The sequence below is a fragment of the Populus alba genome, chromosome 10 (assembly GCF_005239225.2).
Source record: "Populus alba chromosome 10, ASM523922v2, whole genome shotgun sequence".
NCBI lineage: Eukaryota > Viridiplantae > Streptophyta > Magnoliopsida > Malpighiales > Salicaceae > Populus > Populus alba.
Window position 1 is genome coordinate 12,828,511 of NC_133293.1, and position 27,744 is coordinate 12,856,254.

Consider the following 27,744-nt stretch of genomic DNA (forward strand, 5'->3'; position numbering starts at 1 on the left):
TATAATTTTGAGAAATATCAGGATTTTTTTTATTGGTAAAAAAATTAGTAAACGTAAAGGCTAATCATTTATCAGATAATAATATTACCTAATTTACACTTACGTTATATATAAAAAGATAAAATCTAGAGATGGAATGGGATCTAGGGATGAGTTTTTTGTCCTTTTGACTCAAACCCTTCATTTCCCAACATAAAACGGGGATTCTTTCCATCAAATTAAGTTAATTTTAGATCATTAAGATATTATAAATAAAGATAGCTAGAAGTAAAACAAGAAAGTTCATGACAATTTCAGAAAATGAATATTGAAAATTTACATCCCAAATACTCATATTTTAATGTGATATTACTTATGAAAACATCCACAAAATAGTTCTGTACATTTCAAAATCTAAAATGCAGGTGTCCTCATTAAAAATAATCGAAGACTGGATAGCTTTATCGATTACTGAAGGAAAAAAAGAAAAAGAAAAAAAGAGGAATCTCTTTTGACTAGTCAGAGTACTTAAATAGTTACATCTGCATATATTGTAATTCACTGAACTTAATGGACCTTTGATGGTGAAGTATATAAATACCAGAGCCATGAACATATTAAACTGTAAACGAACAAACTCACCCGTCTGGGACTGCGAGAAAAGAGGGAGGTGGTCTTCCTTGTCTGCTGAAAGGAAGGAGCTTTTTTAATGTACAGTAAGATTGAATGGATTCTATCTTTAAATATTCTACTGCCTTCACTCAATCTCTTGCTTCATTGTAAGACCTATTCTTAGCTTCAAGAAATCACGATCCCCTTCTTGTACGCAAGTTTCTCCTTTCATCAACACTTACTTTTTCTGTCATCTTTTTCGTTACATCACCTTTTCTTCTGCTCATGCTTATTCCTTTTAGTCCTTGAATTGCTAAAGTTCTGTCCTTTTTGTTGCATCTGAGAGGGTTCTTTCTTTTGCTCTTTTGTCTTTCCGCTTTTCCTTTCTGGGTTTTCTCTTCTTTTTTTTTTGGTGCGTTTTTAATGCTTATAGTTGTGTTTTCCTCAACTGGGTCTTTGCCATTTCTTGTGATTATTGGTCTCTTTGCGTGATCCTATTTGTTTGCCAGTTTTGTTAAAGCCTTACTCCACGAAGTTGTCTCTCGGCTCTCGCTCTCGGCCCCCTTTCCCTCATTCTTTATGTTTGCATCCTCTTTTTCTGTAAAGTTTTTTTGGTTGTTTTTGTTATAGTACTCACCTTCAAATTTTCCTTGTTTTATTCCAACTACAGTGATTTTTTATTTCAAGGGGAATATAGTGGAGAACAACAGCTTGGTTTTGGGCTTGGAGTTCCTGAACATTGATTGAGATTTCATCAATTGTTGGCTGTTTTTGAGAATTGGAGGATGGGGGATCACTTTGTATTGCTGGTGAATCGTTTGATAACTGAATCCACCTTAGAAGCTGCAATTGAGAGCAGAAACCTGTCGATGCAAGCCACAGCGTCTGACACAAAAATTGATAAATCTTTCCAGAAACTGGATTTTGGGGATATATCAACTCCGAGGAAATTGGTGGAGTGCAGGATATGCCAGGATGAGGATGAAGATTCTAATATGGAGACACCATGTTCTTGTTGTGGTAGTTTGAAGGTTGGTTAAGCTTTTATTTTCTTATCAATCCAAAAAAAATCATTCATATTAGTGATTTTGGAGAATTATATGTTCTTTTGATGCACATGAGAACGAGTGTTTGTTAACTGCTAAATATATTTTTGTTACTTTTTTTTTTTATCAACTTTGGAATTCAAGGTTGGTTTCCAACTAGTTTGGAGTGGAAGTCATTAAGTTTGAAACTTGATGCTTAGGCCTTTCTGGATAATTGTTTCGCCTTTTGGGGAGATAATTATCCACCAGAAGGTTTACCTGCTTTCATCCCAAAAGACCAAACCAAATATTTTCTTTCCTCGTGTAAGTGGACTGTTTGGTTATTTGGTTTACTGATAATTTGATTCATATAGGCTTCTGGTAATGGTGAGATGCGTCTGAAAAACCCTTATCATTGCTCGTGCTTAACTGGCATTTACAGCAGGTCACATCTTATTTGATGCAACATCAAGCCACAAAAACAGTCAATATCATGATCATTATAGACATGCCATCCCATCAACATTGACACCCTCCTTATTTTCCTGGAGGAAAATGGAAAGTTTGGTAGATAGCTTATAGCCGAGGCAGTCAAGCATCAATGTTGATGAAAGTTCTTAAGTTGGGTTGGTTGATCTGAATTTGCATGTTTGGTGTTGAAAAACATACTGAGACGTGCCTAACTTGAGCCAGGTGACCTGAGTTTTCTTGTTTATAGTTGAAAAGTATACCTAAATAATCTACCCCCAGGGATTTGTTTCTGGGCGTATTCTAGAAGGTGTTTATTTAGTAATTTGATCGTATTCCTCCCTTACGTTGTCACATTGCTTCTTCTTTTTTCCCCTTTACTGTTTAGCAGTCAAGAAAACTTTAAGGTATTTTCCTGTTTCCAGTAAACAAAGATCAGTATACTAAATATAAAAAGTTGGGTTGATGTTTGTCTTGTCATCAAACCGGCTTGCAATATCAGAATGTCATATAGATAGAGTATGCATCGGTCTATATATGATTTTTGCCAACTGTTCCAGTTTAACATATGTCTCTTTTAAAGTCATTTGACTTGGCCTTCAGTAGTGATCACTTGTAGCTTGCCATGTCTGACTGGTTCTTCATATTGCAGTATGCTCATCGCAGGTGTATACAGAGGTGGTGTAATGAGAAGGGTAACACTACATGTGAGATATGCCTCCAGGTGTGTTCCGTTCTTTCATATAGCTTCAATCTAGTTACTATTCTTTGGTTGTAGGGAATCTTCGTAGTTTACAAGATGCTCTAGTCTTTGCCATCAACAAACTGAACCATAATTTTAATGATAATAAATTGGATTGGTTTCAGGAGTTCAAGCCTGGTTATACAGCACCACCACCCCTGTTCCAAATTGGGTTTCCAATGAACTTGAGGTAATCTGGAGTGCTTCTTGGTTTTCGTATGAGATCTGTCTAATTGTTTTTCCATTTCACTAGAACCTCAACAATGTGCTCCAACATTTTTATCAGGGGAAATTGGGAGACGTCTAGAAGGGAGTTAAATGGTCCTCGCTTCATAGCAGTGGTCTCATCTGAACATAACTTCCTGAATACTGACTATTATGAGTATTCAGCCTCAACTACAAGAAACACAATCTACTGTCGCTTGATTGCTGTGATTGTAAGTCTCTCTACTTTCTTTGATCAAATTATAGAGGATATTTTCATGGCGAACTTTGACATATGAAAGAGACACAACAACATGTTATGGACGTTCATTTCTCAGAAGTTTATGTTCTATTTTATCAGACAATGCTCTTAAATTTTTTTTTTAAGAGAAATCTTGTTGCGTCATGGTGTTGTTCTACAATCTGATTACTCGTCTTGTTCTTTTGCAGTTCTTGGTTCTTTTAATTCTAAGGCACACTCTTCCTCTCATTCTTAATGGAACCAACAATGTCTCATTCCCAGTGTTTATGGTAAAACAAGTCGGATTACTATTTTATTTGGAAAAAACATTGATGAAAATCATGGGTGCAAAGCATAGGCTTACACTTTCTTGCTCTGTTTGACAGTTGTTATTTCTACGAATTGCTGGGATTATGCTTCCAATCTATGTCATGTTAAAAGCACTAACTGCTCTCCAGCGTCGCCGCCTCCATCAGGTGAGTTCTGGCCACAGGATACAAACCCTTGCTTCTTTTCTACATTTAAGATAAGATGTTGAGCTGACTGTAGACTCAATGCTCATCAACTTTTGGTTTCCTATTTTTTGGTTACGTTGATCATTAGGCGCCTCCAAATTCATCAATTCATTCGTATGATGAAGATGCTGAGCATTCAACCCTGCAGCCTCGGCCACATATAATAAATGTTCATTAGACTCCGCCAATCGTCAAGAAACTATTTTGTTTCAAGATAGATGGAGATAGTATCATTGTCAACTGTAAAAAAAAAAAAAGAAAGATAGATCAAATTTGCAAGGTGCTTTCTCACTGGGAAAAGTTCAATGGGTTCTGGATTCTGAAAGAACGTCTTATTGGTGTCAGGGAGATAAACAAACAATGGTTCCCTGGAAAACAACTGTGATTTAGATTCTTAGATATGCATTTTCTTTGCTGCTCCATCTTTTAAATACTCTGTACAGCCAAATAAGTTCCACTGTATATACAAACACATATATATGAAGAAATTGGAAGTCAAATTATCAACAACTAAATTATACTTGCTCATGTTTCAAGGCTTGCGGTTTGGTTTTCTAGTAGTTTAGCATGTACACATATCAACGAGAGAACGAAGAAGAAGCTGACATAGCACTTCTACTTAAAATATAAATTGGTTCTGTTATTTTCGTTCAGTTTGATTGCGGAATCTCTGGATTCATATCTGTAACAGGGAAAACCAAATTAGTTGTTCTTGGGGGACTTGAAAGCTTCCCAAATGGGAGCAGTCCGAATTGCGGACACCCATTTTTTTTCCTGCAATTCTGTCTTTTAGGAAAGAACTTCTGCAGTTGGTTATGCTCTTCACTAAAAATCATGATGATTTTATAAGATGAGGATTGAGAAACCCACATAACTGGACAAAAACCCCCCATATCACCAATCTTGGGTAGTTTCTTCCAAACTTTTATTAAAGGAGCAACCAAAGAACTTAAATCCTTGCATTATGCTTCGCGTGCCTGAAATAATCATATGATAACAAGGGACCTTAGATGTGATGATGGAGCCCAAGTTTCAGTGAAGAATGTCTATAAATATAAATATGCCGATAAGTATATGATTATTTCAGGCACGCGAAGCATAATGCAAGGATTTAAATTGAATGGGCAAGATTGTTCCACGTCTTAAATTGCCGCTAGAAGTAAAAACTAGTTTGTTCTCTTAGTCTGTTATTTTTGCTTTCCTCTTCCCCTTAAAACTCCAAAATCCGTTCTTTCTTTTCCATTATTTTTTTGCTTCCCTAACGAGGGCAAGCCTCTCTTTCTATACGTAGCGACTAGAATTTGATGTCCAATCCCTTTGCAATAATACCGCATGACTAAACTAGTAACAGTTCGAGTCCCAAGTATAGAAGAGGGCTCGTCCACTGTAAAGAACTATAATTCAACCACATAATTCACAGGGAAAAAATAAGTCCGATAGAATATATTTTCACACCAGCTAACGCAGACTCTGAGCTAACACATCGTACTTATGTTCAAAAACTTGACACTGAACTAATCTCTCATGCCAAATGTAAAATCCAGCGGATGAAAGGGAACGGTCATACCCTTTTAAAACAGCAGATTCAATCTCTTAATAAGTTCCATCCTTTTCCTCAGGAGAAAAAAAAAATCCATCCTAAACCGTGGATCATTGCAGTTTTTTAAAGTGAGATAAAAAAAAAAAAAAAAAAACAGAGAGAGATAATGATCGCTTGTAAGACTGAAATTATAATATTAATCTGTACAATCCAAAAGCGTGCACGGAGGGAAATTTTCAAAATATGGTACAGAGTAGGACCTCAAAGCAGGTCAGTGAGATTGTAATCTGGATTCCTATTCAGAGCTGATTGAACCCGACCGGGCACCTTAATGACCGTGTATAGTTTTGTCCTTTTAACTATCTTAGTTCCAGCTTCTCCTTGGCCTGAAATATTGGGGAAGGAAAACAAATAAGAAAATTCACCTGAACATTTTAAACTTCCGGTTAATACTTTTTATCAAATTTGAAAAAACTTATCGTCCCCATTAATATCAAATGTTCTTTAAGGAGTGTAGTTGGTGGTAATACTTCCGGGTTTTTTGCTGTGAACGCCAGCAGCAAGCAAGCGCTCCAAATGCACAGCTAGCAAGAGCGATTGCCAAAGCAGCCCCCACCGGAACCACAACTGCATTTGTTGAGGCCACTGGATCTACAATAGCCCCATCAGTCACTCCATCCCCAAGATGACCCTTCTCCTTGTACAAAGATGCAAGTGTTTTGCCATAATAACCAGTCAAGAACTTGTATACTTCATTCATGTCCCAATCTATTTGACTGGTTCCATTTTCTCTCCAGTTATGAGAGAGGTAACATGAAGGGCAGAGCTGTTTTGGAGGCCAAATAACCTTTGGGAACTTGGGGTCACCGGTTCCTAGAGAAGCTTCTTTTTTCATTAATCTCTTGTTGACTTTATTATGGGTACTCCACAACCAAAGGGCAAAGTCACGGGATGTGTTGAAAGGGATGGTGACACTGCAAATTGGAACAGCATATATAAGTTGGAAGGAGCTTGAGAACCTAAAGCTAACTTATTCTGAGTTGTTTTTACCTTGAACACATTTGATAAAAATGTTGACGACAATCCTCGCAAATAAAGAAGTTGTGGATAAAATCACATACAGCTCTGAATGCAAACTGGCTCTCTCCATCCTCAATCCTCACAGAGAGTGAATGCAGTAGAACCCAAAAACCACAGCTGCAAATGAAGAAACAAAATAATGAATCAAGGAAGAATTCGTTAAACAATTCAACTGTAGAGGAATTTTATAACAGTTATAGTTTGTTCCACAAGAGCAGGGGTTTGGTTTCCATGGTATGAAAAAACACTACTTAAGATGCCAAGTTTTATATTACTGACAACAGATATGCCTTCTTTTGTAAGAGAAGATAAGCCTCAAGCAGCAACAAATACTAAATACCATCTCATAAACATGTTGATAGAAGCCATCATAAGAATCCACACTCATACGCATGTTTAATGGCACACAAAAAGTAAAAGCAATTTATGCTCTTTTCCGATCCAAAAAATTAAACTGCCATGCACTTTAAATTTGCTATTTCAGAGGTGAGAGCGGGCTAATGCTTATCAGTAGAAGGGAATGATTCTTGCATCTGATGGCAAATCTGCATTTTTTTGCCTATGATCTTGGAAAATGTTCAGAAAACTGAAGCAGTGGATCGGTCCTCCATTTCAGTCATAACAACTAGCAAGTGATGGTACAATGGAGATGATTGGCCTCAGAACATGACAATATATGATTCACATTTATGAACTATACATAGCCTTTCCAAGCAAGCTGAAGAAATCACTATGAGGAATAATCCAACAGGAACAGATACAAGACTAACAAAAGAATAGGTTAGGCTTAGGTTGGATGCGCCTTGCCATATCAAGTACTGTAGCACTATTACACATGAACTTGCTGTCTCAAGTGTATGGATAACCGGATAAATTGCTATATCAAAACTTAAAACATTCTAAACAAAGTATTGGTCCTGTAAAGAATTGAATGAAGGAGAATAGGTTGTTACCTGAAGCCCCTGGTATCATTCTTGCTGCCACGGCAAAACATCTGAGAAAGAACACACAAGGCCATTTTAAAATCAATCTAGCAATTTGCAAAGTAACAAGAAACAAGACATGGTTAAACATATGGCACAAACTGGTATAAGCTAACCATAGGAAGAAAAGGCAGTAACAAAAATCTTCAACAAAATTTAGACATACATCATTGTTTGATCTCACAAACAAATCTTCAGTTTCTCAAAAAAAAAATATCTAAAACTACAAGGACTGCACAAAAACTAAATGATTGAAGCTGCATTAGAATGGATTTTTTGAAAATTCACGAACTTGGTTAGCTCTTATTGTATAGATGAATGAGTGCCTTGCAAACACAAAAACTACTGAAAAGCTACAGAAACGTTATGATGCAGTCCTCAATATTGAAAGCAATGAATAAAATGATACTATGTTCCACCAAGTTTCACTTGTTTGAAGCAATGGCTAGAGGGAGAGAAAAAAAAAAGCAGCCCAAACAAAGCATTAACATAGACAATAATATAAAAAAATATGGTGATTTAGCAGAGCAAGTCCTAGTTCAAAAATTGTCAGCTATCTCACTGAAATTAACTGACTGATATCATTTCCAAACTCATTTATGCAGATGAGTATGCACCCCCATGAAACATAATTGTAGATTTGACATCATAATCCATCAGCAAAAACTACATACATTTAAACACAATTCAAAATATCAAAATACATCAGCCAAAACTATATACATGCTACCACTGTCAGTTCATGTCAAAACATGCCTAAATAGTTCAATTCAATTACACAACACTTCAGTCCTAAATTGGCTATGGTAGGCTAATGCTTAATATTATCAGAAGAGAAAAGCACCTACCCAATATCCTCGAGGAACTTCTTTCCCACAAATCTGGAAATTCCCTAGCATGCCCTTGCCATTACTAACTACTTCCTGTTTGTCAGGTGACCACATATCTGGTGGGCACAAATCATCAAAGTTCACAAGCACTTCTGCACTTCCCTTCCGGCACCTAATACAAATAATCTAGAGTAGATGAACGAAGTAATTACTGGATTGAGTATGGAAAGTTTCATTCAAAGAAGATGGTCTTTACCTCTTTGAAGGATGATGAACCGCTAAAAGTTGAAGAAATTTAATGAGTGAAACCCGAGTGTGTTGTTTGATCATCTGCAGAACAAGCATTTAAATCATGAGTGGAGAAAGGAGACAGTGCGAAATGAGTATGTGCCCCCATGAAACATAACCAGAGGGGAAATGTCTACCTTGTGTTCGTGTATGATTTCAACAGCAAAGGCTGTAGCCTCCTCAACATCATACACAGCACGTGCAATCTTTCACAAGTTGTGCAGGATAGAAGTTAATATATTAAATTAATGAAATTATTGTTAATTAAAATAAAAAAGCAAATCTGAACTATGCAAACAGAAACCTGTCCAGGGTCTGATGTGTTTGAATGAAGATGCTCATTTTCAAATTTCTCATCGTCCAAGCCATATGAGCTGCAAACAATCATGAAGGTTGTAACAGGGCAAAGGGGTGAAGCCAACATCCAGTATTACAGAAACAATAAAGCATACATTGCCAAAATTAGAAACTTTTAACAACAGATTTCAATTAAAAAAAAAAGAAGTTAATAAAAAAACATATGTCAATGCACTATAACAGCCCACTTCTCTGAATAAAAAATAACAAGCACAAGGCACAAGCTGTGGGTGACTCTAGCACATACTGAATCTTCTGATTTTACATATTCAAGATAAACCTAAACTATAGTTAAGCACTTATATCACAAAATTAAAAAAAGAATTTATCACATGCATATGTCGCAAACATAATGCAATAAAAATATGACATGGAAACATTTTCCTACTAGCAATACCACAGGAAAAAAAAAATCAGCTGACTAAAGGGAATGCATGGAAAATACAATTTTTATCCAATTTTTTTTCTACTTACAGAGAAATTTGATACATGACTGTGTTTAATAGGCACGATATTGATAAATTTTAACATCACACACATTTGAAGTAAAGGTATGTAAATTACAATATGAAGATTTCACTTAAACAAGTGATAGTTAGGAGTATCCCATACCTGCCCAAATGCTTATTGATCCAACTAACCAAACGTTCAGCTGTCCGTCCATCATCAATCATGCGTATTTCACTCTTCTCTTCTTTAGGTTCCACACCGTGAGATGCAAATTTAGAAGGTGGACCCCAAAATAACATAGGATAAAGACTCACAGAAAATTTATCACAGAGTTTATTGTTTATCTGTGCTGCCAAACAAGTTAAAGAAGGACTAATCATCAAGTATCCCATGTATATCAATTGAGACTGCAATAGAGCTAAGAGAGCAGAAACTTTACAAACAGAATCATTGATAGGAGAAAGCTAAATCAATAGGGTGATGGGCTCCATTTGTGCCAATATGATCAACTACAATCTTTTGCGCAAATCACCAATCATTTGATATACTTGGAACACTATTTTATCAAGTCTAGGTTCTTATAAATTTCATCCTTTCACCACCTTTAGAAATTTCATAAAACTGCAAATGACTAACAATAAAAGTTTTCAAAGACAAATGAACATATATTTGTCAATTAGAAAAACATACGAGTTTCAAGAGACACTTGATGAAATGGTCTTCCCAGACCATAGCGATAGTCCATTCAAGATTAGAAAAAAACAATTCTTTAGAAAAGTAAAAAAAAAAGAAGCTTAGTACACAGCATTCCAACTTTCAACATGTAACTAGGGTTATGGTAAAGGACACTGTGAGAAGGGATATACAACATTCCAAGGACATGAAAACAAGAATTGGAAAACCAATTAAAGTATTGCCTTCAAATACATTATCCAGACGTGTTGTAACAAAAGACACTCTTATAATTATTCCGTACAATAAAATACACATATAGCCTTCGTCCTTTTTCTCTTTTAAATTTGTGCAGATGTAAAGTTTTCCAAAGAAAGTCCAATTTAAGTATTTATGGAAACAAGTAATTTTCTGTGTACTGCAATATAATTTGAAAGGAGTAGAATAAGACCACAGCATGTATAAAAAAAAATTCAAGAAGACAGTATATATATACCTTCAAAGCACAATCCACCCTTGTCATCAATACAATGCCAGGATGCACAGCATCAGGCCCATTAAAAAGCCTTGCAACCTTCTCGTAATGGGGCTGAAAATTTGAAGCTCACAGAATAAGAGAAAAAAAAAAACAGCTAATTCAAAAAAGTAAGATACAATACCTTATAATTTCTGCAAGCAGGGCACCTGAAAAAGACAGTGATTGCAAATAGAGGAAACAGAGTCATATAACTTAATGATATTGTATAAATGAAGACATGAGCAACACATCAATCATATAGAAAATGTAATAACTGGCATTTCACCACACATGTAGAGATGCTTTCTTTTCATGTAGGGAGAAGGGGTTTTGCAATTAACAAGATATGATACAACAAATAATCTGCATGAGAATATGGTGCTGTATTATTTGATGATTTGACAATTTAATAATTTTTTGTTGATTGAGTAAAATAGATATCCAATTTATTGTTACACATACAAACAGATTAACCTGGTTTTGAGAATCCAACACATCCAGTAGTAGACAACATAGAAGAGAACAAACAAAAATTTGGCCAGAAGATACATGATTCTACATGTGTGTGTGTGTGTGTAAAATGAATTAGATAAATGCAGAAAATCTCATATCTATGCCAAAGATATACTTAATCAGCTTAACAATTTGTTATAGTATAGTTTAAGCAATTAGAATCTTTAATTGTTTAATCGTCCCATGAAATATCAAAATTTCAACAAAGCCAAATTGACATAAAGGAGAAATCATGGAAAAACAAACACAAAGCCAAATTGACTCACATGGACCACTGGGTAGTGATCATCAGGGAAGTAACAGTAAACTGAAAGGAAGATACTTTTGTCCCTCTCAGCTTAAAACATCAGTGCACCAAGTGGTTGTCTCCACTTTAAACCATGAACTGAAGAAGGAATTTTATATCCCCTTTAAGCTTATAACAGAGGGGCCCAAGGTGGCCTGTGAGAGCTGACTAGCTCAAAAAAACCATCTAGCAGTGGTTCTAGTCTTAGGAATGATAGCCAAAACAAATAAAGCTTTATTATTGTAAAGTTCTTCTATCATTTCAGACTGCAAATGTTTTTTCAGTTCTGGAAAATCAACACAAATTGATGACATAGTACAGGCTACATTAGCAACCAGCATAAGCAACATTACTCTATTATACCTTACGATAGACAGTGGATCATGCGGAGAAAATATTTAGGGGGGAGCTTTGAAACAGTGACGCAAGATAAGTTATCAAATTTTATATGAGGTTATGAGAACTCAATTCTCTTGGAACAGTTGCTAAATACACAAAGTGATGAATAGTAAGTTGACCCCAGTGCATTAGCAAGTATCAAAATTAATAATTGTAACAGACATAAAACGTTAATTATATTCATTGCACCACTGCTGTATTCTTTCTATCATTTTCTCAGTTTCAATACCTTTCTTTAAGCTACTCTATATATGATATTCAACAGTTAATCCATCAAATATAACCAAGATGTTTTATGGAAAGTCTAACAGACACAATACGAATTGGAACAAGAAACTGATACTATGTGATTAAAACAGATCCAATTGAAAAATCTCACATTTCATGTTTTGTCAAACAGCTGAATTCCAAACTAAATACTATATTGGTCAGATAGGGGAAATTCTACAGTGCTTCCATAAATGGGAAGGCATTACAAAAATTTTTATTTTTGCAGTATTCAGTCTCTTTTTTTTCTTTTTCTTTTTTTTTAGTAAAATCTTCACTGAATTCAGTACATTGAATTCTGCAAACTGAATTGTAGAAGCCAGTATAAAAAAAGAAGACATAACCAACACCTCAAAGTAACAGCCTTTTCTGCTATAACTGTCTTTCTATTTCCTCGATGGAATATAACTCAGTAAATGATGGAATCTTCTGGTATGATCAAACTAACGAACACATTGCTCCTAAAAAATTGTTGAGCAGAAAAGGTACAGTTTGTATTAAAAGAAATTTTAATCCTTGCACTACTCTCTAGAAGCTTATCACAATTCAGTTCTTGATTATCCCTCTAGGAAATTCATCTATAGTTCTGTGCTGAAAATCACTGCTTTATTGATTAATACATAAAATAATTTCCTATTTCAAAACTAAAAATTTTGAAAATTAAACCACTTCATTTGATAAATAAATAAATGTAACAGTTAGGTGGTTTGGGATGGAGGGTAACTGACCAGTTGGCGAAGAACTCAACGATGGCGTGAGTGGCGGGGGTGTCACGAAGAACAGAATCGAAATTCGTGCTATTCAAATCGACAGCGTAATCAACCACCGCTTTGTTTTCGCCGCTTACAGCTCGGAGGATCGAACGGGATCCCGACTGAAACGACGCCGCTTCTTTAGAGCTGATTAGCAAAAGCATGATCGCAAAAAGAATCACGCATGCTTCTGACATGGACATGATAAAATTATTATTGTAAAACAGGAAGAAGAAGCTCTGGTTTTTTCGATATATATGGAAACCCTTTCAGTGATTTTTCCCCCCTGGGGTTTAGAGAAGGAAGAGGGAGTTGGAGATGTGTTTTTCGTTTTTATTGTGTATGCGTTGTGTATGTGAGAATTTAGAAAGTGGGCAGCAACAGGGTTGTGAGCGTATTTCGAGAAACGCGGGTCAATTTCCGGCCAAAACCCAAAAGCCAAACAGCTTGCTGATATGTAAATAACATGTGTAAAATTTCATTACCCTGCCATGCTAAGATGCTGTTTATTTTAACTTTTTAAAAGTATTAAAAAAAATTTAAAAATATTTCTTTTTCTTTCAACTTAATATTTTATATATATATATATTATTAAATTACTTTGATATATATTAAAAATATTTTTTTAAAAAAATATTTTAATACATTTCAGAGTAAAAATTATTTTAAAAAATAAGTACCATCATGCTCCAAATACCCTATAAAAGTTGAAAATAAATGAATGATGAAGATTTATTTTTATTTTCAATTCAACTTTTTTTTTTCATTTAACTTCCGTGTTTATTTTATATAAACCTTTAAATGTCTATTTACTAATAATATGAAAGAAAAATAATTTTTAAGGCTATTATTCTCAAAAACAAATATCATATATTATTTTTTGATTATATAAAATTTAATTATTGATTTTTTTATTGATATATATTTTATTTTTTTTGTGATTTTTTTTATTTTATCTATTATAATTTAATTTAATTTGACTTTTATATCAATTTTTATTCTCATTCTTTTTTTTTTTTCTATTGTCCTTTTCTTAATTAATTTTTTTTATTTATTAAATTTGATTTTTATTTTTTTAATTATTATTTGTTTTATTTGAAATAATTTATGAAATTAAAAAAATTTTTTATTTTATTTTATCATCTCTTCAACTTTTTTATTTATCAAATTTAATTATTGTTCGTTCAGTTGCTATTTGTTTATTTAAAATATAAAATTTGAATTATTATTTTTTCTCTAATTTCATCCTGCTTCAATATATATATATATATATATCAGATTTGATCAATGTTATTTTAATAGACTGGAAACACAAAATTAAAAAATTAATAAGTTATTTTCTAACTCATATTTTATAGCATGGCTTAACACTAAAAAATATTATTGCCAAATATTGAAAAATAATTCAACTTTGCATGGAGACCACTTCAATAAGAAAACTACTTCACAAAAAAAAAACAATGTGATTTCATTTTTTTCTACTAAATTTCTTCCATGTACATTTTTCAATAACCATTTAGGTTATCTTTGGACACGTGAAGTCAATTAGATGATGTTGAAGTAAACCTCGTATAATTTATTTTTAAACCGTCTAGGTTGATAGGTTTTTTTTACTTGTTTTCATATTTTTTTTTTTTGGTTGGCGAGATTGCTTCTGGGCTAGTTAAGCCAATTGAGTCATGTCAAGAAAACTATCGCATAATTTAATTTTAAACTTGTACCAAATAAGAAGTTAGGTTGAAATGTTTTTCTATTGATTTTATCCTAAAGCTTTTTTTAATGAGTGGCTGGGTTGTTTTTAAATTGGTCACAGTAACTTGGTCAATTAAATTAATTATTATATGGTTTAATTTTAAATTTAAACTAAATAAAAAGTTAAATAAAGAGATAGAATTTCCACAAGTTTGATATTCTGAAAATTTTTTTTTATTGGAAAATAAATTTCAATCCCTCCGACAACACAGGGGATCCTTTAAACTAGTTCTTGCTGACCCTTGTTTTAAACATGGCGAGTCGACTTCAAAATTGATAAAATACCTGCCCAGTTTGCCTTTATCAATGATTGCCATAGTTTATACTATCAGAATTAAATTAAAAAGGTTCTGAATTGCATTTTTTAAATATAACTAATGAAATATTGTTTTTCTAAAAAGTCATAAAAGCATTAACATCGGGAGATCTCCAGAGGGTCTGATTTTAAGTTCTTGTATTTAAAAAGTTGCAAGTTAATCAATTTTGAATGATTTATCCGCGTCCAGTTGTCAATGACCAGAATTTTATGTTTTTTCCCCCGCCAATCAATTAAATTTGGAAAACAAGGGATAGGATGAATATTTGCCACAGATAACTAGACAAAAGTTAGTCTTTTATGGATCAATAAAACTAAGAGCCCGTTTGGCATTGCTGCCAACCCGCGTTTTGCATTTTCTGGATCGTTTTGATGTGCTGATGTCAAAAATGATTTTTAAAAAATGAAAAAACATCATTTGCATGCTTTTCGGCACGAAAAACTATTTGAAAAACAATCGCTACCACACTGCCAAACACGCTCTAAAACATGAACTGGGATGCGTTTAACTATTTATATGAATAGCTTATTTTAAAAAAATAACAATAAGAGAGAGGACAACTCCTTTATGAAATTAAAATAAAAGGAGAGGCTCAAACTCGTCGGCCGCCTCTAGCCCTGGACTTTTTTATACAGGCTCATGGCTTTGTTTGGTGGCTATTTAGTTTTGTTTTTGGTTTTTTTATGTTTGTTTTTTCATTTTATTAAGTTTTTATTGATTTTTGTTATTTAATATTTGATTGATTATAAATTAATTTTTATATTTTTTATCATATAAAAAAATAAATAAATGATTAATTTAATATAATGGGGTTCATAATTAAGTCGCTATGTTTAGCAGTTGATTAGAATAAATATATTTTTTTATTTTCTTTTTAAATATACTCAACTAATAAGTTCATGTTGAAATAACTCACTGTACCTAGTTTAATAATGATATACAAGGTTTTTGTTGATACAATATTTTTTTTTATACTCCAGATAATTTGGATTCAATCCACAGCTAAGCACACGAAAAATAAACCAGGGAGCCCGTCGAAAATTATTCTTAACAGGTAATGTGTTTTTTTTAAAATTTAATTTTTTATTTAAAATTAATATTTTTATGTTTTGAATTGTTTTGGTATGTTAATGTTAAAAATAATTTTTTTTAAAATAAAAAAAATATATTATTTTAATATATTTTAAAATAAAAAATATTTTAAATTATAATACTATCATATATATAAAAAAAAAAACCCTTGAAACGGGATACTTGACAGTTAATTGTTCGTTATCTCAGTGGCATCGTCACAGGATACGACTATTATTTTCTTCGAGAGTGACTGTAACGGACAAGCCAGGCCCGTCGGCTCCAATTTTGCAAATCTCACGTGGTTGAATTACCAGCTATCTTGTCATTGGTGATGGCCACTTTGCATTTAATGTATTTTTTCTAGATTCTCAAATTATTGCTGGTTTCGTGGTTATAAGACTCGATCAAGGTATTGATCTGGTTATCTTGATTGATATGGTTCAAGATGATTTAAGTTATGGGTCATATGAGTTGTCTCTTATTAATCTATCAATATTATTTTAAAAATAATAGAGTTTTTCATTGACCCCGCTAAGATTAGACTCTAAATCATTAGATTTATTTTTTAAATAATTGACAATAAGCTGTCCATCCTTTTATAAAATAAAAAATAAATAAAAGCCTCAGTATGTGATCCTTTTCCTAGCGCCATTTGTTTTTTTTTTCAGCTCTCTTATTTACATGTTAGTTTTTATTAAATTTTATTATTTAGTTTTGAATTAATTCTAAATCTGTGTTTTTTAATCATATAATAAATAAACAAATAAATTAAAATTAATGAAGTCCATAATTTAAGTTCCATATTTAACGAGATAACTAGATGAATATACCATTTTGCTTTATATATATATATATATATATTGTATTATATCTACCCAATAACAATGTCACATTGAAACAATTTTTATAAGAGTTGAATTTAAAATATTAGCTAATTAAAGTGAGGTCGAGATTTTTCAAGTTATAATGTTATATTGAATTTGATGATAATAACAAAATATTTATGATAATTTATCTATTATTTTCTCTAAGTTCCAAAAAAAATATATCTAAATTGCTATGAAAACGGAGGCAATAAACTTAGAACTTTAAACTAAAAATACAAATGCATTCATCGTGACCGAGAGTTTGAAAAATACATGACATGCATTAAAATCTCGGCAAAGTTAGTTCATGACATAAAACAATTCTTCACTCAACACGCAAAGTTGGTTCACCTAACAGCTAATAATTTTTGGCAATTTGTGTAAGCACCGAGAGTTTGAAAAATCTTGAATGATTTAGATATGATTCGGGGAAGTGTAGTTGTAATTGTTTTTTTAAATATTTTTTATTTTAAAATATATTAAAATATATATTTTTTATTTTTAAAAAAATATTTTTAACATCAATGCATTAAAATGATTCAAAATATAAAAAAAAATTAATTTTTAAAAAAAAAAATTAATTTTTTTAAAAATATAAATACAATTTTGTTTTTAAACGCTTTTTTAAAATGTGTGATTTTTTTTTTATGTTTTAAAAAATAAAATATATTGAACTTGATTTAAGCTATGTAGATCACAGTGTGCACATACAGAACTCATCGGTCGAAAGCACATGGATGCGAGTCAATAAATTAATTTTTTAACAATACTTGATAAATTGAAAGTCCAAGAGTTTGATGCAAATTTGAGTTCAACAATTGAAATTCTTCTGACCTTGTGGAAGCTTTTATGAAAAATGGGTCACGTGTTTGACAAAAGAGCACACAACATTATAAAAAAAAACTATTTAATTAACCCAGCAAAGAATAATCATAAAAAAAACAATAATGATTACACCTTTTATCTTCTTCTTCTTTTTTCCTTGTTTTGAAAATTACTCCCACTTAAAAAATCGAAAAATTATCTCATATGATCAAAGCGTTTTCGTCGAAGAAACCCAAGGCCATAGCAAACAAACTGGACTCTCACGGGTCGTTCTTGGAGGGCTATTGGGTCAGAGTCTAATCCAGCCCAACAATGTCGAGTCAACGCAGGAAACTTATCTAAAAATAAAGACCAAACCAGCAACCAATTACAATCGAATATATTCGATAGAATTCAGGGTTAGGACCTCATCGATTCTCCGACAACAAACCGCTTAAATTCTAGCAAAATATCACGGTAAATTGTTTCAGATCTCGACTTCAATTCAGGTACACTAATCAATCATCTCCCTTTGTTTATTTCTCAATTAGCACCGAATTGAGTTGTTTGTGACCAATTTCTATCTCCTTTAACCTAACTGATCTGCCTCCATGCTGCCCTTGTTGTTTTTGTTTGTTCTTTTTCCGGAAACAGTCAGCATGAAGTTCTTAGAATATACACCGCTGGAACGGTAAAAATCTTTGCTAGTGTTGTTTGTTTTTTCCCCTTAGTTTCCTTTTCATAATCTGTCATTTTGAATTTGATTTTGTGCTTTTTTTTTGGTCCAGAATGAATGAATTCTTAAGTCATTTAAATCTCGGGGAACGAACAATTAGGGGATATCTCGAACCTTACTCTTGTAAGTCCGAAATTGAAATCTGTGACTAACTGGAATTTGATTTTGAAATCTGTTTTTTTTTAATATATATATACGCGTGTTGTGTTTTCTCAAGGTAAACACACTGGAACGGACAAAAAGCTCTCCCTCAGTTTGGAGAATGAGGTGATTCTGGAATATTTAATTTAATAAAGCACTGCATGCTTCCTTCGTATTTTTTTTCTTATTTCTTGGTCGAGTTGTCTAATTATATTTCCCCTAAGATTGTTATGCAGTCCCGTAGGAGGTGCAAAATTGCAAAATATTATTTGCGATGGTGGAGTTTTGGTACCTTAGATCTAGATTTTAGTTCTTTCGTTTTGGGTGGTGGTGGTTTCCATAACCGCTTCCACTTTAGATGCTTTAATTATATTTCCCCTACGATTGTTATGCAGTCCCGTAGAAGGTGCGAAATTGCAAAATATTATTTGTGATGGTGGAGTTTTTGTACCTTAGATCTAAATTTTATTTCTTTCTTTTTGGGTGGTGGTGGTTTCCATAACTGCTTCCACTTTAGATGCTTGATTATCTTGGGAAGTCTTCAGATACAGACTCATCGTCACCAGCTGAATTTTTATTGAGCAGATCCAGGTGGTGAATCTTATATCTTATCGAGGTAGCTTTGGAAATACTGGTTAGTCCCTTATGTTTTTTTGACTGGTTTTTCTTTATGCTCATTCCAGCCGAAAGACGTTGATTTACCTGGTTCTTACGCTATATCGCATGTATCCGGATTATGATTTCAGGTAACACTGTACCTTTCATTGTATCTCATTGTTTTATGTGTTTGTATTTTTCACAGATGGTCAAAGGGGGATTATGGGTGATGCTACTGTCAGCTTTTCCTGTGACGTGGCAACCCACCATACAATCCTTCTTTAACTACACTGGGAGTGTTGTCAAAAGGTTTGTTTATATAATGTATTTATTTCTCAAAGGAGGATTATGGGTAATGCTACTGTCAGCTTTTCGGGCGACATGGCAACCCACTATATAATCCTTTCTCAACTACATTGGGAGTGTTGTCAAAAGGTTTGACAGACAGTTCACATACTGTTGCTCTAGTAGGAGCTGAGAGTTCAAGTCTCTCCATTTCCCAAATCTGATGCTGATCATTTGTATGGTTGCCCCGATTTCTGTTTAATATCAGTTTTGTTTCATAGCCAGATTCTACTGGACACATAGTATTATTCCTTCTGGTTTCCTTAATTTACGATATTCGCCTCCATTGCGGTTTTCAGTGCTGTGAATGCTCACCAGTTCTTCACAGAGGAAAGCTGGGATTCTTTTAAGCAGATTTTTGATAGCTACATGTTTGAAGCATCAAGGGTACTAGCTAACTGCTTCAGATTCTTGGATGGCTATTGTGATATCATGAGTAGCTTTATCGTGCTAAATACTCTGAGCCTTATTTCCTTGATTCAATGATCTGTGCAGGCATGGATTGAGGAAAATGAGGGCAGCTCCTTGCTGGAAACATTATACAAGGCTCTGGATGAGGTGAGCTTACTCAAAAAAACAAAGGCATGTTGTACCAAGAGGCAGTGTTGTGAATCTTGTGATAATATTGTGGTGCAGGTTGTAAAACTATCAGAGTGTGAAATCTACAGTTATGATCCTGATTCTGACGCAGACCCATCATTAGAGAAAGGAGCCATGTAAGTTTCTGTCACCTTCTAGCCTTCAAATAAAAATTAGTTCTGCTATGGATTCCCTTAAAGGAAGAGTTTTGACATGGATTCTTTTTTTTCAACAGTTGGTCTTTCAATTTCTTTTTCTACAACAGAAAACTAAAGAGGGTTGTGAGCTTCCGTTTCTGCTGTTTTAGGTGGGTCGATATGTTTTGCTTTATTTTATGTTGTCTTTTTAAGCTTTTGGACATCAAAGCTAATGGCTCTTTTTTTTTTTTTTTTTTTTTTGGTTTTGCTATTTCTGTTTGTGGCAGTAACTTGGTTGCTGAAGGATTTCTCATGGATGACTCAAGTTATGAGGAGGATGGAGAAATATTTGATGACATGGACATGTAAGCGCAGATAGGTATGGACCGCCTGTTTGATGTTTATATGTGAAGATCCTTGACATCCGTCAGTAGTTGTGTAAAAAACAATGCCATAGACTCATGGCACTTAAGTGGGTAGGATTTGTGTTCCAACATGTGTATGCATATAGTTGCTGCTCTCTGTACTTGACAAAATGCTATCTGTAAAATAAATGTAACTGAAATCTAATGCTAGGCATGTGAGTAAAACCTTGCTGGAGTATATTCAATTCCTTGTCATATTCCAAGGACTTTGGTAAATATCCTCAACTGAGTATTGGATGGGTTTCCTGGATTTCTTTAGAAAAGGAAATTATGCGTGGAGAAATGAACATTGCAGACACCAAGAGTGAGAAACAGGGAAAAAAAATTGTGACGGCCATCTACAACCTCATAGCTGTTTGCAATGGGAATTTTGAAGCCTCCGTCAAATATGCCGTGGCATTGTTTGCAACCTGAGCTCCCACTTTCCAGGGATGTGCGTTCTATGAAAGTAGACTAGCTTTGAGGGTTAACAAGTGTCACAGTTTATTTGGTCCATTCATCCCGGGAAGGTGGAGGTATTGTCATCTTTTGATTTCACTTCTTACAAAACTATTGGCCTCTCTAAAAGAGCTAGCGTCGTGCCTTCTTCTTTCTTGGCTACTGAGTGGAGTATCAGTGCTTACAGGTATCTTGCTGATTGATTGATCAATCTTGTCTTCGCAATGCACTTTACTTTTTTTCTGCCTAACTAAAACTGCATCGGGATGTACACTTGTTCATTTGGCAGTGATTATGAAATGGAACAGCGCGCGCGCGCACACACACATGTACCTTCAACCTTTTCCATCATCAAAATAACAAGTGCACTGCCATCGCTTTTCTAGTATTTAAAACCAAGCGAATGATATATGTTTCCAGGCACCCGAATAAAGAAAAATTATGGTGTGTTTGAGATTGTGATATAGTATTTTTTAAAATAGTATTTTTTTATTTTTTTTATTTACACATCAAAAAAATAAAAAAATTAATTTAATATTTTTTAAAATAAAAAATACTTTAAAAAAAGCCACAAAAAGAAGTTGTGGCAATCACCCCTACAGCTAATATGCCTTGAAAGCATTCACGTGTGTGAACTATTTTTAGAAATCATTAGCAATTAGATTTTGATTGAGTTTGCACTACATATACGTACTACTAAATCACTCTGAGTTTCTGTAAATAAAATCCATCAGATTGCAAATACATTTTCTATTGCGAATTAGTATTTTCCCTGTATTTATTTTTATTTTATTTTCATTTTTGTATCCATGCCTGCCACTATAGTTGGATCTGCTTAATACAGAAAAAGCTAACGAGAATGTCTCACAACATCTCTTAAACAATATCTAAATGCCACTTTAATTTTTTAAACCCAGTTGAGAAAATAATAAAAAATCCAATATTTTAATAAATATTAATGAATTAAATAAGTGCTACATATTTTAATTTTATTAAGTGTTTAGAATAACTGTATCACAAAAAATCAAAGTACGGATTGATCGGCAATATTGAATAATTTTAACAGGTACTCGAAGGATAGCTGTTAGCAGCTTAGCTCAAATGTGCAGAGAATCCATACAACCATGAGTAAGCAAAATCTGTCTTAATTCCTTGAATTGCATGATTGAATAGGATCTTATAAATAATTAAAATAAGAACTCCAATGTTTATCGTAAGACGTGACAGGCAGACGAGGCAGGGATTCTTGTCAAGGTACTACGTGGTGGGAAATTAGAATTCGAGCATAAAAATATTAAGGCAGGATTCATAAACGTGACACTTGTTCAAAACAGGCCCCACCGGGTATTCTTGCACTGGCCTCTTTTCTATCTGTTTGATTTTTAGCACCCATGATCGGATCTTCAAATCATCGCACCTAACCACTTTGTTTATGATCACGATTTCTAGTAATTATATATAACCAAACCCTATTCACTCTGCTCCTTCTTTAATGCTGCTCTTTCCAAGTGTATTTATACCGTGCCTTTCTCTTTTACAATCTTTTTCGTAGTTTATATATTTATATATATATACACACAAAAGCAAGGATTCCATAAATTGCTTTCGATACATGCAACAACTACTTGAAAATTGCTGAGTTATGGCTAAGCACGTACGTAATGGTTAAATTAACTCGTGGGTTTCAAAATATATTTTCCTTCAAAGTACTGAATATACTCGCAGAAATTTACCCCCCCCCCCCCTTTTTTTTTTTTTTTATGAAAATACTTATAGAAAAAAAATGCTAATAATTTTATTTTTTTCAATTAGCTATAAAATCAATAGAATAATAGCGTGTTTGAGATTATAGTGTAATGTATTTTTTTAATTGATTTTTTAGTTTTTTTTTTATTTCTGATATTAATATATTAAAATCATAACAAATTTTTAAAAAATCAATTTGATGTTTTTTAAAATAAATATATTTAAAAAAAAACAAGCAAAAACACTCCCATGAAGAGAAATGGTGCATCTCCCACTCCCTAGTTGACATACGTAATTACTGAAGGAGTTTAAAATTAATAAAAGCAATATGATTATGGCATACAAGTGGCATAGCATGTATTTTCTATATCATTTTATTCGTAATCTTCAGTGGTTAATTCATTGGCATAGTTGAAAAGATGAGATATTATGTTTTAACAAACCTAGGAAAAAAGAAGGGAGATATCATGATCCTGATCCCTGAAGAATTATATGTTGAGAAATGTCAGTTAGATAAATCTGTTAGAACAGTTAGTCAGTTAAGTCAGTTAATTGGTTAGCATCAGTTCAACAACAAAATCCTTTGATCTCGGGGCAGCAGTTACTCTGCATGTACTCTGCATTGCAAAGGCTATATAAAGCCACACTGTTGTTCATTTTAATAAGACAGTTGAGGATTAAGCAAGAATTCTTTCATATATTTCTTATCAAATTGGTATCAGAGCAGAAATAAGAAAAAAAAAAAAAGCTGCAGCAAGTGAAAAGAAAGCTGTAATTGATTCTGCCGTAATTAAAGAGTGTTGTTACTCTTCTACCTTCTTCTTTTTCTTCACAAAACAAAGGAGAGCAAAACTGAGAGATGGCAAATGACAGCAACAACAATTTTATTCAACCATCCATACCACGTTTTGATGGCCATTTTGATCACTGGAGCATGCTAATGGAGAACTTCTTGCGATCCAAGGAATTCTGGATCTTGATTGAGATAGGCTACACAGAACCAGAAGAAGGAGCAAGTGTAACGGAAACTCAACGAAAGAAATTAGAGGAGTTAAAACTGAAAGATCTGAAGGTAAAAAACTACCTATTTCAGGCCATTGACAGAACTATACTTGAAACCATTCCGGAGAAGAACACCTCCAAACAGATTTGGGACTCGATGAAGAGGAAATATGAAGGAAATGCAAGAGTGAAGCGATCAATCCTCCAAACACTAAGGAAGGAGTTTGAAACACTGGAGATGAAAACTGGTGAGCATGTCACTGATTACTTTGCAAAAGTTATGACTGTAGCCAGCAAAATGAGGATCTATGGAGAGCAAATGCGAGATGTAACAATTGTGGAAAAAATTCTTCGATCTTTAACTGACAGATTCAACTACATAGTATGTTCAATTGAAGAATCAAAGGATATTGATGTTCTATCAATTGATGAGTTACAAAGCTCATTGATTGTACATGAACAAAAATTTCAGAAACACAGCATGGAGGAACAAGCTTTAAAAGTGACATATGAAGAAAGGTCATATGGTAGAGGTCAAAGCAGACGAATTTTTAGAGGTGGAGGAAGAGGTAGAGGACGATATACCTTTGATAAAACCACTGTGGAATGCTATAGATGTCACAAGCTTGGCCATTTCCAGTTAGGGGTGTTCAAAAAAACCGACCAACCGATTAAACCGAAAAAACCGAGAAAAAATTAACCGAAAAAACCGAACCGATAAAAAAACCGAATAAACCGATTAAAAAATACAAAAAAATCACTCGGTCCGGTTTAATTTCGGTTTAAAACAGCTTAAACCGATTAAACGAATCAAACCGGACCGGTTTAAAAAAAGGTATAAAAACTACTATTTCTAACCCTAAATCACTTTTCTTATTTCCAGCCGCCACCCCCCTTCCCCTCTCCCTTTCCAGCCTTCCCTTCCCCTTCCCCCTTCCCATCCTTTCCCTTCACCCTTCTCAGCCGCCCCACCCTCTTCCCCTTCCCCTACCCTTTCCCCCTTCCCAGCCTTCCCCTTCCCCTTTTCCCCTTTCCCCTTCTCATCTTCATAACCTTTTCCAAGACTTGAAAAGGGCTGCCTTCGACAATCCAATCACAAGGAAGGAGAGATTCACTAGATGGGATAGAATGTAGTGATGAAGCAAGTTCCTCTGTAGCTATTCCTTCTTCCTTTTCTAAAGTGACAGAATAGCCAAATGAATTGGCCTCCCCTCCTAGTTTTTGGGCTTTCTCCTTCCCCTTCCCTCAAAAGCAAGTGAACAATGGTTATCCAAGCTCTCTCTGCAGATTGTAAGCCAGAGACAAGGAGAGCTTCTAGGAGTTATTTTATTGTGTTAAAATTATGTAGTTTGATTATTAATATCAAATATTTCTTAACATCATCTGAAAAGGGAAGGGGAAGGAGAAAGCGGAAAGGGAAGGGGAAGTGAGTGAACCGGTTATCACTGTTACCATAAAATAGTCCGGTTTTTCTGGTTTTTTGGCTAAAAAACCGACCCGAACCGAACAAAACCGGTTCGATTTGAACCGGTTCTCGGTTCGGTTCGGGTTGTATTAATAAAAAATATTATTTTTCGGTTTGGTTGTATTTTTGAGTTAAAACCGAACCGAACCGGACCGTAAACACCCCTATTTCCAGTATGAATGTCCCACAGTAAACAAGGAGGCAAATTATGCAGAACTAAACAATGAAGAAGAAATACTATTGATGTCTCATGTGGAACTATATGACAGCAATCGAGAGGATTCATGGTTTCTTGACTCTGGCTGCTCAAATCATATGTGTGGAGATAAGAATATGTTCTATGAGTTGAATGAAGAATTTAGACAACTGGTAAAGCTTGGGAATAACACACGGATGACAGTTCTTGGTAAAGGAAAAGTCAAATTGCTCTTGAATGGCTTGCAGCACACGGTCACTGATGTCTTCTATGTACCTGAACTAAAGAATAACCTCCTCAGCATAGGCCAGCTACAAGAAAAGGGTATGGCAATTCTTATCAAATCAGGAACATGCAAAGTCTATCATCCTATGAGGGGTCTGATCATTCAAACCAGGATGACAATCAACAGGATGTTTGTGCTAATAGCAAAGGCTCAAGTTAAAGATACCTCATGTTTCCATACACATGCACAAGATCTGTCTCATCTATGGCACTGCAGATATGGTCACCTCAGCCATAAAGGATTAAGAACCCTGTAATACAAGAAGATGGTGAGAGGATTACCACAACTTCCTGCATCAACCACAAAATGCACTGCCTGCATTACGGGCAAGCAGCATAGAGAACCTTTTCCTAAAAGAAGTCAATGGCGTGCATCACAAAGGTTACAACTTATTCATGCAGACTTATGTGGTCCAATCACACCAACCTCAAACAGTAAGAAAAGGTATTTCTTATGCCTCATTGATGACTATAGCAGAAAGGCCTGGGTCTATTTTTTGGCAGAGAAATCAGAAGCTCTCCAACATTTCCAGTATTTTAAGAAGCTTGTGGAAAAAGAAACTGGACAATACATCAAGAGCTTAAGAACAGATAGGGGTGGTGAATTCAACTCACTGGAATTCAATGAGTTCTGTTTGCAACATGGCATCAAGAGATAGCTAACTACAACCTACACTCCTCAGCAGAATGGAGTGGCAGAGAGGAAGAATAGGACAATGATGAACTTGGTAAGATCCATGCTGACAGAAAAGAAGATTCCCAAGAGCTTCTGGGCTGAGGCAGTAAACTGGATCATATATGTCTTGAACAGATGTCCTACTAATGCTGTAAAATACATGACTCCAGAAGAAGTATGGACTGGAATCAAGCCTTCAGTTGAACACTTTAGAGTGTTTGGATGTGTAGCTCATGTGCACATACCAAATGCAAGACGAACTAAATTGGAAGACAAGAGTGTGTGCTGCATATTGCTGGGAGTAAGTGAAGAATCAAAGGGGTACAAATTGTATGATCCTGCAACAAAGAGAATTGTAACTAGCAGGGACATCATTTTTGAAGAAGAAAAACATTGGGACTGGGATATCAGTCACAAGGAGGAGTTACAAATGGATTTAGAATGGGGAGGAGAAGGTGCAACTGATGGAGAAAATGCAAACATCAGTAGAAATGCAGAGGCAATTGAGAATAATACTACAGACTCAGGAGCAGAGTCAGTTTTGAATGGCATTGAAGGATCAAGCAATGCTCATATCAACACCATATATGAAGAAGGTGTCAATTTGAACACAAGGAGGGAGACAATCATGCCCAGCTGGATGAGAGACTATGTCTCTGGTGAAGGACTATCAGAAGAAGAAACATAATTGAACATGGCAATTGTGACTTCTGATGACCCCGTGAGCTATGAAGAGGTAGTGAAAAGCTACAAGTAGAGGGAGGCCATGGATGCTGAAATAGAGTCAATTCAGAAGAATGAGACATGGAGTCTAATGGAATTACCAGCTGGAACCAAGAAGATTGGTGTGAAATGGATATACAAGACCAAGTTAAATGAAACTGGCAAAGTGGATAAGTTCAAAGCCAGGCTAGTGGCTAAGGGTTATGCTCAACAACATGGTGTGGAATATACTGAAGTATTTGCTCCGGTGGAAAGGATGGATACTGTTCGGATGATCATTGCTCTAGCTGCTAAGAAAGGGTGGCCTATCTATCAATTAGATGTTAAGTCAGCCTTCCTGCATGGGGAATTAAGTGAGGAGTTGTTTGTGGAACAACCAAGAGGGTATGAGCAGAAAGGCAATGAGCACAAAGTTTACAAATTACACAAAGCACTATATGGATTAAAACAAGCCCCTCGAGCTTGGTTTAGCCGCATTGAAGCTTACTTCACTCATGAAGGATTCCAAAAGTGCATCAGTGAACAGACTTTGTTTGTTAAACTAACCAGTGGAGGCAAAATCCTTATCGTGAGCATTTATGTAGATGACTTGATCTTCACTGGAGATAATGAGGAGATGATGCTGGAATTCAAACAGTCGATGATGAAGGTTTTTGATATGATTGATCTAGGAAGAACGAGATTCTTCCTAGGTATAGAAGTACTGCAACATTCCAATGG

The 27,744-nt window shown here is 34.4% G+C and overlaps 4 protein-coding genes across 8 annotated transcripts; 3 read left to right on the top strand and 1 right to left on the bottom strand.

Annotated features, from left to right (window-relative positions):
* Positions 1-537: 537 nt before the first annotated feature.
* LOC118046349 (uncharacterized) lies at positions 538-4,301 on the top strand. Of its 4 annotated transcripts, none has more exons than XM_035055212.2 (8): positions 538-690; positions 1,262-1,622; positions 2,737-2,808; positions 2,952-3,016; positions 3,113-3,263; positions 3,481-3,561; positions 3,658-3,747; positions 3,875-4,301. In XM_035055212.2, exons 2-8 carry the CDS (start codon positions 1,377-1,379, stop codon positions 3,962-3,964), a joined length of 795 nt encoding a protein of 264 aa, XP_034911103.1. In that variant the 5' UTR covers positions 538-690; positions 1,262-1,376; the 3' UTR covers positions 3,965-4,301. The 4 variants fall into 4 exon arrangements, with proteins under 4 accessions (XP_034911103.1, XP_034911104.1, XP_034911105.1 ...); XM_035055213.2 differs by having other exon boundaries at positions 553-695; XM_035055214.2 differs by having other exon boundaries at positions 678-801.
* A 1,183-nt stretch (positions 4,302-5,484) lies between these two features.
* LOC118046348 (sulfhydryl oxidase 2) lies at positions 5,485-13,147 on the bottom strand. Its single transcript, XM_035055211.2, has 12 exons — positions 12,697-13,147; positions 10,646-10,670; positions 10,483-10,575; positions 9,477-9,658; positions 8,812-8,881; positions 8,645-8,713; positions 8,476-8,549; positions 8,238-8,391; positions 7,360-7,400; positions 6,377-6,523; positions 5,857-6,300; positions 5,485-5,712 (listed from the first exon to the last, which is right to left on the bottom strand). The coding sequence occupies exons 1-12, from the start codon at positions 12,921-12,923 to the stop codon at positions 5,691-5,693; spliced, it is 1,548 nt and encodes a 515-aa protein (XP_034911102.1). The 5' UTR covers positions 12,924-13,147; the 3' UTR covers positions 5,485-5,690.
* A 4,736-nt stretch (positions 13,148-17,883) lies between these two features.
* On the top strand, positions 17,884-20,709 carry LOC118046579 (uncharacterized). 2 transcript variants are annotated; one of them, XM_035055552.2, is made up of 11 exons: positions 17,884-18,042; positions 18,188-18,224; positions 18,322-18,392; positions 18,487-18,536; positions 18,928-19,001; positions 19,094-19,156; positions 19,652-19,739; positions 19,848-19,910; positions 19,989-20,068; positions 20,167-20,238; positions 20,356-20,709. In XM_035055552.2, exons 2-11 carry the CDS (start codon positions 18,193-18,195, stop codon positions 20,435-20,437), a joined length of 675 nt encoding a protein of 224 aa, XP_034911443.1. In that variant the 5' UTR covers positions 17,884-18,042; positions 18,188-18,192; the 3' UTR covers positions 20,438-20,709. The 2 variants fall into 2 exon arrangements, with proteins under 2 accessions (XP_034911443.1, XP_073267728.1); XM_073411627.1 differs by having other exon boundaries at positions 17,901-18,041; positions 18,181-18,224.
* A 2,827-nt stretch (positions 20,710-23,536) lies between these two features.
* LOC140956027 (uncharacterized) lies at positions 23,537-26,989 on the top strand. The gene is made up of 3 exons (XM_073411921.1): positions 23,537-24,248; positions 25,335-25,780; positions 26,285-26,989. Exons 1-3 carry the CDS (start codon positions 23,537-23,539, stop codon positions 26,987-26,989), a joined length of 1,863 nt encoding a protein of 620 aa, XP_073268022.1.
* The last annotated feature ends 755 nt before the right edge of the window (positions 26,990-27,744 follow it).

Bases quoted from the DNA above. Each gene is read 5' to 3' on its own strand.
- LOC118046349 (XM_035055212.2), top strand. From the start codon at position 1,377: ATGGGGGATCACTTTGTATTGCTGGTGAATCGTTTGATAACTGAATCC. The intron at 1,623-2,736 runs GTTGGTTAAGCT...TTCATATTGCAG, and splicing joins CTTGTTGTGGTAGTTTGAAG to TATGCTCATCGCAGGTGTAT. The intron at 3,264-3,480 runs GTAAGTCTCTCT...GTTCTTTTGCAG, and splicing joins GTCGCTTGATTGCTGTGATT to TTCTTGGTTCTTTTAATTCT.
- LOC118046348 (XM_035055211.2), bottom strand. From the start codon at position 12,923: ATGTCCATGTCAGAAGCATGCGTGATTCTTTTTGCGATCATGCTTTTG. The intron at 8,882-9,476 runs GTATGGGATACT...GATTGTTTGCAG, and splicing joins ATCAATAAGCATTTGGGCAG to CTCATATGGCTTGGACGATG. The intron at 8,392-8,475 runs GTAAAGACCATC...TATTTGTATTAG, and splicing joins GTTCATCATCCTTCAAAGAG to GTGCCGGAAGGGAAGTGCAG.
- LOC118046579 (XM_035055552.2), top strand. From the start codon at position 18,193: ATGAAGTTCTTAGAATATACACCGCTGGAACG. The intron at 18,225-18,321 runs GTAAAAATCTTT...TTTTTGGTCCAG, and splicing joins GAATATACACCGCTGGAACG to AATGAATGAATTCTTAAGTC. The intron at 18,537-18,927 runs GTGATTCTGGAA...CTTCCACTTTAG, and splicing joins CCCTCAGTTTGGAGAATGAG to ATGCTTGATTATCTTGGGAA.
- LOC140956027 (XM_073411921.1), top strand. From the start codon at position 23,537: ATGGCAAATGACAGCAACAACAATTTTATTCAACCATCCATACCACGT. The intron at 24,249-25,334 runs GTAGAGGACGAT...AATGTCCCACAG, and splicing joins TTTTAGAGGTGGAGGAAGAG to TAAACAAGGAGGCAAATTAT. The intron at 25,781-26,284 runs GTTAAAGATACC...ATCAAGAGATAG, and splicing joins TGCTAATAGCAAAGGCTCAA to CTAACTACAACCTACACTCC.